This window comes from Netta rufina (genome assembly GCF_964035555.1).
Source record: "Netta rufina genome assembly, chromosome: 16".
Lineage (NCBI taxonomy): Eukaryota > Metazoa > Chordata > Aves > Anseriformes > Anatidae > Netta > Netta rufina.
Genome location: NC_140140.1, coordinates 1,025,763 through 1,038,223, shown reverse-complemented (window position 1 = coordinate 1,038,223; position 12,461 = coordinate 1,025,763). Strand labels below are relative to the sequence as shown.

Below are 12,461 nucleotides of genomic sequence, written 5' to 3'. Positions count from 1 at the left end.
CTGCACAGCAGCAGTGAGGGGAAAGGAGGTTACCAGAATAGCTTTTTTTTAAAAAAAAGAAAAAAAATAAGATGGAAGGTGGTCTGAATAGCTGGTGCATCCTAAATAACTTGCTCAACTAAGCTGGGACAGCTCTCACCATGGTGAAGGGAGTGCTCGCAGCACACCGATGGCACACACAGGCACGGCGAAGCACTGACGTGCCTCTGGTGACAACAGCAGAGAGTTAACCCTGCAGAAAGGGACACGTGCACCCTCCCCTGCTGCTTCAGAAAGACCCTGGCAAGTGCAAGAGCTCTCAGCCAAGGATGAAAATCACTTTAAACATGCCTCTATACCTGTTTATAGCAACCTTTCTACCCTCCTAAGCGTGCACAGGGATAAACGCTGCACGACAGGCTGGGTGCTAGCCTCACGTCCAACATGGCACCTCCGCGGGGCAGCAGGACAGGGGGAGACAGCTCTAGTGGCAAGCACAGACCCTTGTGGGCTCCAACGCTCTCAGCCAGTGGTGTCTGCAGCTGATAGCACATGGGTTTGGTGAGGCTTCCTGTGAAAGCCCTGGAGAATCTCATCTGCTGCAGATGTGGAAAGCTCACAAATATCAGCTGCTGGTGTAGAAGGTGGAAGCCTGACTGCTAGCAGCCAGGGTGTCTTCCATACCTGCAGGCACACAGCTTTGTGTATGGGGAAACAGTTTCAGTGAGAGAAGGAAGACTTTGAGGGAGAAAGTTCTCCAGGATGCTGAATTACAGCATCACCGATGTGCCCCGGCAGCCCCACCACTGCGAACTCTTCCTGTCTGGTCTCGTGTTTGACCAGCACAGCTCTTGATGTGTGCCTGCAGTGCCACCAGGAGCCCCTCTGCCCGACCCAAACCCAAGTGATGTTCTTGCTCAAGAGCTGGGCTCCAGAGTGGCATGTTCAAGGGCTTTGATCCATTTCAAATAAGGCAATGAGCTTAGCCCTTGATTAAATACGTAGCATAATCCACCTAAATCTTGTTAGCCGAGAAGCCAGTGGCTTGTCTCTCCAGTGGCGGGCAGCGTTTTGCTCCACTGCTGGGTGAGCACAGAGCACGGGAGCAGCAGAGGCACGGCACCTGTCCCTGCTGCTCCAGCACCTCCGCATGGATTCGAGGCTCAGAAATTCACAGGCTCCTTTTGCAAAGCTTCCCCCTGTAATGGAGTCTGTACCAGCCCTGCTGGGAGCACTTCCCAGCTCACTGGGAGCACCTCACAGCCAGCAAAGCCCCGAAACCCCAGCACTGCCTGTCAGGAGAAGTCATTGACCCTGACCACAGCCACCGCAGGGCAAAAATGTCATGCTAGGATGTGGGTTATGGGAGCTCTGCTCCCACGAATACAGCACATTTATTTGAGCCTTCAGAAGACCAGCACCGTGAGAAGAGGTACTGCTGCTGTTTCTCTCCGTGGTCCCACACAGGGACGTGGGACACGTGGCATGCAGCGGGGAAGAGGCTGCACCAGGGCCAAACCCTGCAAATCCCCACTGCCAGCTGCATGAGTGGCTCCTGAGCCCCCTGCAGCAGCCAGCAGGCTCCAGTGGCCACTGTCAGGCTGCTGGTTAATTCACCACTGCTAGAGCATCGTGGGGCTGCTGTCATCTCTGTTACCTTAAAAAGCCCAGGCACGGGTCTTGGGGGAATGCAAGGAGGAGAAGAAAATAGGTTTCAGAATTTGTGAAGAAGGGGGGAAAAAAAACACAAAAAAAAAGAAAAACGGTTTTAGGCACAATCCCAAAGCATGTTCTCAAGCAAGTTGGAAAAATAAACTTCACAGGATTTCTAAAACAGAAAATGCAGCAAATCTAGGAGATATTTCCTTTAATCAAATACTACAAAGGAAGGCTCAGCGGAAAAAATCTGCTCCCAGGTGCACAGGGCTCGCCAGTTACCAGCTGGTGCAACAGAAATCATCCTTTTGGCATCTGTATCCTCAACCAGAGTCAAGAAAGGGAAAGGGCTGCCCGCAGAGTAACCGTGCATGATAAATGACAGCAGTTGAGCATTGCAGGGGCATTTCACTGCTTCAGAGGCTGCTGCTATAACAATCTTCTCTGACTCAGCAGCTGAAAGGGACACTGGGAAGGAAGCACCATAAAAAAAAAAAGTCATGCATTATTAATATGGATGCTGGCAGCAAGACATGAGTTGGAAAAACACTGAGGGGAAAAAATATGACTGCAGAATAAGAGACGGAGCTGCGTGTGTCAGAGCACTTCACACTACCCTAAAAGTGGGCTGCGGTCGGGCCAGTGGCTGCTGCTACCTACACGTGCTGCTGGGGCAGGGGGCCACCCCCTGCTCATCCCCCCAGCTCTATCACAACGAGCATTTACGGAGAGGAACCTAATGGGAATGATCTGCCCCCGAGATTGCTGCAGTCCCAGCTGGAGTAGAGCAAACACAGGAAGTCTCGGGCATGGCCCACACTAGCCGACGCTTTGGTTTAGGGTTTTCCTGCCCTGACATGCAGCCATTTAGCCATCTTATCTCCCTGTGGGCTGTGCATCAATCAGCTGTCTGCCAACGAGCCCACCAGCACCCCATGTTGCATTGCACAGCTCATGCCTGGCACTGCCCCAGTGCCACCAAGGGCACGGAGCGCAGGGGTGGTACTGAAATGCTCCCCTGCTCCCACTGGGTAGGCAAGGAAAAGCCATCAGTGGGAGCCCGCCTACCTGCTGCACTGCAGTCTTTCATTTCCTGTTTTATTCTGCACGCTTCATGGATTTATTTATTTCATTATTTATTTATTTTTTTTAAAGAGGCCAGAGGTACCTTGCCAACATTTAGCATCTGTGCAGCTGTCTTCATCACTTCCCATCCAAAATCCTCGTGTAAAAGCCCCCACTGCTGGGAAGAGGCACTGTACAGTAGCAGCGTGTGCTCTCCCAGCTCAGATGTCCCAGCACAGCCCTCTGCGAGCCACCTGCCCCATTTGCAGCCAACCCACCCACTCCTTACCAGGAGGGCTGTGGCAGCACATTGGTGTATTTATCACTTTGATGCAGCTTGGTGCTCAGCCTCTGTAAAGCAAAGGAGGTGGGTAGTGCAGCGCCAGGATTCGAGAGGTCCTTCTGATCATTTATAAGGGGATAGCACTCAAGTACAACTAATCAGGTAGTTTGCCATGAAATTGCTTGGTATGTAAACAAGCCCTGGCTGACTAACACCACACACACCTCATCCCAACAGCTGAGCAAAGGATTTTTCTCCTCCCCACACTCTATTTACTTTCTCCCATTTTCAAACGCACAGAGACACCCTCCATGCAGAAATACTTCCCAATCTTTACATCTCGGACCAGAAAGGCAGAGGGAGAGGACAACTCTGTAGGCACAGCCCAGCACACAGCACTGGCACGGGAAGCACACTGGCCTCACCGAGCAGGGATTTGTCACCATGCAGCCATATCCCTGCTCAGCCACACACTTCCAGCTGAAATCCATTCAAAGCAGCCACTGATCTCCCTGTGTACCTGGGGTTTCCATGTTGGGGCTCAAGCCCAGGCCCTTGTGCAGCTGCAGTACTATTTACACACCTTGGAAAACCGGAGCGCCGCGTCAGGTGTGCCACAGCATTGACTTCTTACAAAACACCCACAGTCACTACAAAACACAACAAGACTCCCCAGCCCACCTGCTGCAGCTCACTCATTCACTATAGGTTTACACAAAACCAGAAAGCCCTAGAAAATTCCTTTTCTGTGAGCGAACACAGGACAGTGTTTCTCTCCCCGCCGCGCCACACACCGTGCCCTGCGCCCACAAGGCTGCTTGCTGGCCAGGCCGCAGCTACATGTGCTGTCCTTGCGCTGCCCCTGGGACCAGGCCAGGCAGCAGATTAGGATGGCTGGAGGGAGACATTCTCCTGCCAGGCACTTACATCACCCTCCAGATTTTTGGTCTACCTTTCCTTTCAAAATAATAGCGGCTCTGAAGCGATACTAAGAGCCCTGGCATTTTCAGAAGTGCTAAGATTTAACAACCGTGATTTAACATTCTCCATAAAACACATCTGCAAACAGAGCTCAAAGAATTTTTTATTTTTTATTTTTTTTTAAGAACAGGTGCGAAAAAGCCTTAAAATATACACTAAGCACACTAATGCACTGATGCTCGCCATGCTGCCAGAGAAAAACAGAACAACCCAAAGTCAAACAAGGAGGAAAAGCTAGCATGGAAATAAACTTCACTAAAATAACCCAGCAAAGGTTTTGTCAAAGTAAACATGTTTTATGGTAACAGTGCTGCTTAAAAAACAAAGCTGGTGAGGGGAAGATTTCCTCACTGTACAGAATTTTCCTTCTGGACTCCTGGCACTGCCATAGCAGGGGCTCTGCAGACCTGATCCCCCCCAGCCTTAGGTCGTGGCATCCACCCCTGCAAGGCTGCCCAGAAATTTCAGTGTAATTAATCATGTAAAGACTCCACGCATTAAAATGAGCCAAGACCGAGAGCATTCAACCAGGGGCAAGTGGGACACACACAGCTCCCCGTGCTCCTCAGCTCCGGTCCCTACAGCTGTCCCCGGGGGTTCGTCACCCCCTGACGGAGCAGAGGCTGCCTGAATTAATGCAGTTAATGAGCCCAGCCAGGGAGGAGGCAAACCATCACAAACCATGGGCTCCGGAAACAAAGCAGCAGGGCCGCAGCCCTCATCGCCATCAGCAGCCCCCTGAGGAGGCCAGCGGCCTGCTGAAGCCATGGCCATCTACAGTTTCCCGAGCCTTAAAAGATCAGGTATCCTGGAGACCTGGGCTGGCAACACTGATGTTTTTGCTGTAAGGTTTGGTCTGTTGCCTATCGCTTAAGTTTTGATGCAATTAATTTGCAGGAATGAACCTGGAAGGCTTTGTGGCTTTCACGAGTCATGCTCACAGAGACAGGTCGCTGAAACGTGAACTACTCGCATGCTCCCTGCGCTTGCAACACCGAGTGAGCCAGCAACAAAATAACCCAAACCAGAAGTGCCTGACAGACGACATGGCCCACTGTCATGGGTGCTTAACAGCAAAGAAAAGCCAGTAATTCACCTGCCTCCTGAGAAACCCTGCAATTCCCAGCCTTGACCTGTGAGCCCTGAGCTGCAGTGCTGAGGTCGCAGCAGCCTCCTGGTCACACGTGCGGTTCAGAAAGCTCTGTCCTGGACATGACAGAAGCAGGGGCTATTTCCCTACACTGCTGCCAGCTTCCTTCAAACTGAAGGCAGGAAACACAGAGTTCAAGCCCTGGTATCAAGCAGCATTTATCACTCCCCTCAGTCATTGTCGAGTCTGATGCCTGCAAAAAGCTCAGAGAAACACCCCAAGAAATGCCTCATTACTTCTTTGGGCTGTATAGTGCTGCTGCACAGACCTTTTAGGGTTGGGAAAGGAGGTAAACGAGGGCAGCACTGCCGGTAAGTTTGCGGTAAGCCACCACAAGGCAGAAGGAAGGCCTAGCAGGTGACAGACGGAACTGCCACAGCACAAACCTCACCGCCTGCAAAGCTGCGCCCTGTCCTCACCTGAGCAGAGCCCAATCCCACAGCTGCCACCACACCAAGACCCAGCCTCCGGCACCCACAGGGCCCTGCCTCCTGGCTGGAGCTGCGGGAAAAACCCAAGAGTGAAGAGAAACAAAACCCCTCCTGCCTCTTCCTCCACCAGCCATCGGGCCTGACCACAACTCCTTCTGCTGGCATCCCCATGAAAAATGCACAGCGGGCGAAACAAGCAGCTCTCCATCCCCGTGTCACCTCTTGGTGTCACCGCCACAGATGTCTCGGCCCCGGGCAGTGCTGTCCCTGCAGAGCCACCTGCCCAGCACTGGGGACCCACCTGCTGTCACTTCTCCCTGCCGAGGGCAACTCCACGGTTCAGAGAAGCTGGTGGTATCAAAATATTTCACCATGTCCACACCTGGAGCTACCCCGTATTGCAGCTTGCCAGGAGGATGCACTGAACAGCCGATTTGGATCGGTCACACACGGCAGCGTGGTATTTCTACAAGGAATCAAAGCAGTAGATGAGACGCACAAAAACACCGTGCCTTTGGTCTCCATAGCATTGCCCGGCTGGCCACTGAAACGCGGCATGAAGGAATGGTGTTTCAAAGCATTTTGACCGATCATAAATCAAGCCCTTGCATCACAGATTTAATCCAGGCCTAATGCTGCTGACTTGTGCACTCTACAACAGGTCTGAAGCAATTTCTGATAAGTTTTGAGGAAGTAAAGCTTGAGTGAATTACAGCTCTCTCACACAGGTAATGATCTTTCACCCAATAATTTAAATTCTGTTATTTTCCCACATCAGATTCAGACAAGAAAAACTCCTGTACAGGAGTCTACCCTGTCTAACCCTAAAAAATATAGAAAAAAAAAATTCTAAAAAATATAGAAAAAAAATAGGGTCCAACATCTAGAGAAATAAAAAACAAAAACAGAAGCAGGTACCTGAGCACCAGGGGAGGCCTTGAACCTTCCTCCTTCCAGGAACCTGGTAACAACCCACAGAGAGGACCAAGGGCACAGTTTGACAAGTTTCTGCTGGTGAAGCGAGAGTTATCAAGGTGCAACTGAAGCACGCAGCACAAGCAACTTGTAAAAGTATTACTACTTCCAGCTGCAAGATGGAATTTCCCTGGTTTCCTGGTCCCTGTTACAAAAGTGTGAAGCCAACAAGAAAAGACACCTCCAGGAAAGCCACATGAACCCCCACGATGTGCAAAGGCATGACGGCCAGGGATTCTTACCGCAGCCCCTTGAAACACCTGCAGCCCTCTTGTTCAATTCAAGAGGCAGTCAACCAGCAGCAGTTTCTGGAGGTGCAATGCCTGCAAGGCAGCTCGCTCACCCCATGGCCTCCAGGTCCTGCCTGGTCACGGGGCAGTTTTCTGGGCAGGATGATCCCTGTGGCACCTCTGGGGGTGGCTGCAGGCCCCCAGCATCTCTGGGTGATAAAAGCCTCAATGTGAGCAAGGAGACTGAACAGGCTTTCAGTTCTGTCTCGTAAAAAACAAACAAACAAACAAACAAAAAAACAAGTGGCCTGTTGGACTCCAAGCCCCATAGAGCATGGTCACTGCTCAGCAGACCCCCACATCGGATGGACCAGAGACAGCAGCACCAGGGGCCTGCTCCAGCCCTCACAAGCACAGCTCAGCACCCGCTTGTGTGGAGCTCAGGGGCAATGGGACACAGGCACAGGTGTACCAGCAGCTCCTCAGCTGCTGCATCTTTAATGGCCCCGCCAGGCTCTCGCCACGCAGCTCGGCGCGGAGCGGAACAATCGGCCGCCTCACGGAGCGCACAATGGCAGCGATGAGACAGACCCACATAATAACTCCATCCGCACCAGGAACAAAAGCCAGCAGATGCTGGGGAACAACGTGGAGTAAAAGGGAACCCTGCTGCATCCACATGAGCGGCTCAGCGCCTGATGATCTGCTCTCCGAGGTGGATTTACAAGCCCAGGCCCGAGGACATGGGTTGTTATGGTGCAGTTCAGAGGAGGCCACGCATTTTAGTTGAGTGCCGCAAAGGAAGAGATGCTGGCTGATTGTCAGATTGCTCTGTAAGAACTTGAGGCTGCAAGAAGATATCAGTTTTGTAGGTGAAATGTTGTTTAAGAACATAAGCAGGGGGTTACCCCAAGGACAACACAAACAGAAGTACCAAAGGCCCTGGGCTCATGGAAGGTGCCAGGCATGGCTGCTGCCCACGCAGGCTGAACTCTCCCACCTGCATCCTTGCTGGCACTAAACACGAAATTCTTCCTCACGTTTCCATCATGAGCAGCACAGTCCGAGCAGATGGAGGGCAGGCCACTGGCCTGGAGCACAGGACAGCACTGTGTGGGGCTTGATGAGGGGAGGTGACCCTGAGCAGTTCCCAGCACCTGGGCCAGGCTCTGCTCTCCCTGCGGGCACCAGGAGCCATTTTCTTGCCTTCCCAGCCCATCAAGGGAGCTGTAAAGTGCGCCATGCCAATATGCTGAGACAGCACCCAGAAGTGCAACTGTCCCAGTTTCTTCCTGGCAGTGGGATACAACTGCTCGAACACAACAAGCCTCAGCAGCTCCAAAGCATTTTCCATCAAATTGGCACCCGCTCCCCACCCAGGGCCTGCACCAGACACTGGGGACAGGGCACAGGGGTGCCCCACACAGCACGTGTGGCCACTGGTCCTCAGGATGGCCCCCAGCCACCTTGGGCAGGTTGCCTTCACCAGCCAAATGGACGCGGGTCACCCTCTGCAGGCCAAGGTTTGCTGTAGCAGTGCATTTTCATCACTGTTAGACATCAAACAGATTAAAGCCTTCTAACACTGGTTCAAAGTCACACACACAGATTCTTAAACTTCAGGTCCAGTTCATTTGGATTTTTCTCTTTGAATTGAGACATGACCAAGGAATAGGATTAATCACTCCTCCACTTGTGTTTTAGCCAAGAGCCACAAGTTGCTCTGCAGTCTCTTCGCCAGCAAGCCCTGCAAAGGATGGTTTTGGGGCTGAGGCCTCACACCGTGTCGAGCACTTCCCCTTTGCACACCGTTTGCTCAGTTTAGTGAGGGCTGCAGCATTGCTCACATCCTACCAGGAAAACTCACTTTTCTTCCAACTTTCTCCTTACCTCTTTGGCCTAAAAACAAACTGCTTCCAAGTGACAGGATGATGAGCCCAGCCGCCATGGGAATACTGGGCTGGGTTTTCATGATGGAACATTTTTGGCTGAAAGTGGTGGAAAAAAAAAAAAAAAAAAAAAAAAAGGAACCAGATCTTCTGTCACCTGATGGGGAGATGAGTCAGAACATCGCTAACATCCACAGGCATGTGGGGACAGGGACTATCTTCACGTCTTTGCTTCCTCTTCCAGCACCTCAGAGAGGAGAGCAGGGGCTGGGACGTGGATGTGCTACCTGTGGTCCATGTGGGTAAAAGGCCTGGGCAATGAGCTGCTTTTACACAGGGATTTGCATTTTGCAGCACCTCCGGTTCCTGCGTGACTGTTGGCCACCCACAGCAGTGCAAAGCAAATGAGACAATGTAGCACAACTCTAGAGGAAGAGCAAAACTATCCCTGCAAGAGAAGTTTCCCGCTGATGCCATACAGCAACTCCCCCTTTGAAGCCTGGCCACAGCCCCTGCAGCAGGCCAGGAGCACACCACAGAGCTGCTCCTCGTCCCGGCCCAAAGCTGTGCCCCCAGCAGCAGCCACGCTCTGCCGGGGGCCCAGCATCTGAGCAGTGCCATTTCCCCAGAAGGAAACCAGTCGTTTATTTCCAAAGCAGCTCACCCCTGCACCGCAGCTCTCTGAAGGGACATTCCCCACACCTGCCCTGCACAGGGCCACGGGACGCATCTGACAAAGCCGCCGCCAGCAGAGCTGGTACAAAACTGTCCTCAAACAGATGCTGGGGAGCTCTTGGCCACCCCAAGGCAAACATGCAGGACAGTGGCCAGGGGCTCAGCAGTCAGCCCACGGGGACAGTAAAGCCCTGGGCCACCCCGCCAGGTAGGGCACGGGCACCCAGAACCTCACACGGGCTGTCCACAGGACTCGTGCCCCCATGTGCAGGGCTTTGGGCACCAGCAGCACTCTGCTTTGCCCCGCACAAGGCTCCCAAAGCCCAGAGGCAGCAATGGGATGGGATCTGTAAACAAAAACCTGCAGAAGTCACTTCAAGGAGCACACTTGGGTCTCCCTGGGATGTCTGAGCTCGGGACAGCATGAGCGATACCAATGACATTTCAAGGAGAAATTATCATTGGCGAGATTTTCAGTTTTATTGAAAAAACAAAACCACAATCCTTTCCAAAGAATGGGTACTATAGCTAGATTGAAGGCCAAGCTGCCTGTGAGCCTTGGCTTCTTACAGAAACGCGACACACAGCACGAAGACAACAGTTGCTTTGCAAGTCACAAGCCTTCCTGCCACTATGGGAGATGGGCACCCAGTCCCACGAGCACCGGGTGCCCTAGGTGCTGGCCATTCGGGCACACGGCCACCCTCGAAGCACGCCGTAAGGACAACCACCACCAAGCACCCCCCCCTTTTAAAACACGCACTTCTCATCTTTCTACTTTACCAACAAAACAAAAAAAAATAAAAAGAGAGAGAGAGAGAGAGAGAGAGAAAAAGGAGTAGGATTTCCGCCAGGGAGAGTTCAGACCACAAACACTCAGCCAACACTCCACTTCTTCGAAAACAAACTCGGTGCTTCGCGGGCCCGCGGGGAGGTACGGCTTGGTTATAGCACGGCTCGGCACAGCTCAGTACAGCACGGCACGGCTCGGTATGGCTCGGTACGGCTCAGCACCCACAGGCGGCCCCACGACCAACAGCAAAACCCCACTCCCATGCACACCCCCAGGGGGCCACCCCCCTGACCCCCCCCACCCCAAACCCGCGCTTTTTTTTTTTTTTTTTTTATCCCCCCCCTTTTTTCCCCTACTTCCCCCGCCCCACCTCCAGCACCCCGCGCAGCGGCCGGGCAGCACCGCGCCCTCCCGCACCCCTCTCCGTCCCCCCGGCGATGCTGCGGCCGCCCGCCCCCCCGGCCCATTACTCAGCGTTTCCCCTCGGAGCGGCGCCGCGGCCCGCCGCTTACCGATGCCCGGCGCCACATAGACGAAGTAAAGGAAGGAGGAGGAGAGCGAGAAGAGGAAGAGCGCGGCCAGCAGCGAGCGCCGGGGCAGCAGCCGCCAGGCGCCGCGGGGGCCGCGGGGCCACCGCATGGCCGATGTTGCCGCAGCCCTGCCGCACCGCCACCGCTACCGGCACCGCCACCGGCACCGCCACCGGCACCGCCACCGGCACCGCCCCGGGCCCGCTCGCATGCGCCGAGGCCCGGCGGGAGCGTGCTGCCGGGGCCGCTCCGAGCCGCCGCCGCCGCCGCCGCGTGAATGAGCCGGGGCGGGGCGGGCCGGCCCCGGCTGCTCGCTCCCGCCCCCGCCGGGCAGAGCCGGGCTCCTCCCACGGCCACGGGGGGCGTGGGGAAGGGATGGGAGGGGATGGGTGGAGAGGCAGGGGTGTGGGGTTAGGGGGTGGCGGGGGACGCGGTGATGGTCCCGGGATGCGCGGTGATGGTACCCGGACATCGAAAGTGGCCTTGGAACAGCCGGTGATGGCCCCAGGACACCCGGGTATGGTCGTGGAGCAGCTGGTGGTGGCCCCAAGAGACCCAGGCATGGTCCTGTGGCACCCAATGATGGTCCTGACACACCAGAGGTGGCCTTGGGACACTCAGTGATGGCCTTAGGACACTTGGGTATGGTCCTGGGATACCCGATAATGGCCCCAGGACACCAGAGGTGGCCTTAGTACATCTGGTGATGGTCCTGGGGCACCCGGTGATGGCCAAGGACACCCTGGTATGGGCCTGGGGCATCCATTGATGTCCCCAGGGCACCAGAGGTGGTCTTGGAACACCCAGCGGTGGCTCCAGGACACCCAGGTATAGTCTTGGGACACTACGTGGTGGCCCCAGGACACCCTGTGGTGGCCCCAGGACACCCAGGCATGGTACTGGGACGCTCAGTGATGGCTTCAGGACACCAGAGGTGGCCTTGGAACACCTGGGCATGGTCCCAGGCCATTCACCACTGGCCTAGGACACCCAGAACTGGCCCTACAATACCCAGCAATGAAACCCAAGGCATCCAGCAGCGGGCAAGCAAGGGCTGAACCCCTCAGCCCACCACACACAAGGGTGTGTTTGCCACCACCCCAGGTGCCATGCACGCACCACTGCAGGATGCAGAGCATCCAGAGCCTGCAGGCCGGGCAGGTGATGGGCACAGATGGGCAGAGGAGAGGGGGCGAAGTCGGCATGGTCAGCGCAGCCATCAGCACCCGCAGCAAGCGGCAGCGCAGCTGGTTCGGGAGTAATTAAGTAGATTTGCACGTTTGTGGGCAGTTCCTCCGCTGTGTGTGGGAGGAGTTGGAAGGAGACACGGAGATGCCTGAAAATGAAAAAATGGGGAAGAAGAGCATCCATCCCCATCGGGGGAGGGAGGCAGCAGAAGGAGCTGCCAGGGCCCAGCACAGCCCACATTGCAGCTCAGGCCACGCTGCGTTTCTTGCTTCTTTGTGCTTGCAGGAGCTGTGCAGCTCACACTGGGGCTGGGGCACCAGAGACAGAGGTAATTTCTCATTTTACCAGCAGGTAAAGCCAAAAAAGCCAAGGCCGGGCTGCAGGGGAGGACAGCAGGGTGTGGGCCAGGCTGCCTACATCCAGGGCAGGCTCCTCGAGAATGATGGGCTGGGGGTGGGAGATGGGGCCAGCCGCCGCTGCCAGGGCATGTCCACTGTGTCCCTGACTGCCTCCGCAGCCTGGTTGTTAGCCTCTCCCTGGCAGAAAGTGAAGCATTGCTTAATCCAAACTTCTGACTTTGCAGCCTGACTGTGACTTCAGGGCAGGAGCAGGCCCCCAGGCCAGTTTGGGGATGGA

At 54.8% G+C, this 12,461-nt stretch overlaps 1 protein-coding gene across 1 annotated transcript in view; it reads right to left on the bottom strand.

The window, feature by feature from the left end:
• B4GALT5 (beta-1,4-galactosyltransferase 5) overlaps window positions 1–10,896 on the bottom strand; it is a 32,409-nt gene extending 21,513 nt beyond the window's left edge. Inside the window, exon 1 of the mRNA XM_084296943.1 lies at window positions 10,620–10,896. Coding sequence (XP_084153069.1) covers window positions 10,620–10,746 — 127 coding nt within the window. The 5' untranslated portion in view covers window positions 10,747–10,896. The remainder of the gene's footprint in view (window positions 1–10,619) is intronic.
• Window positions 10,897–12,461: the final 1,565 nt, after the last annotated feature.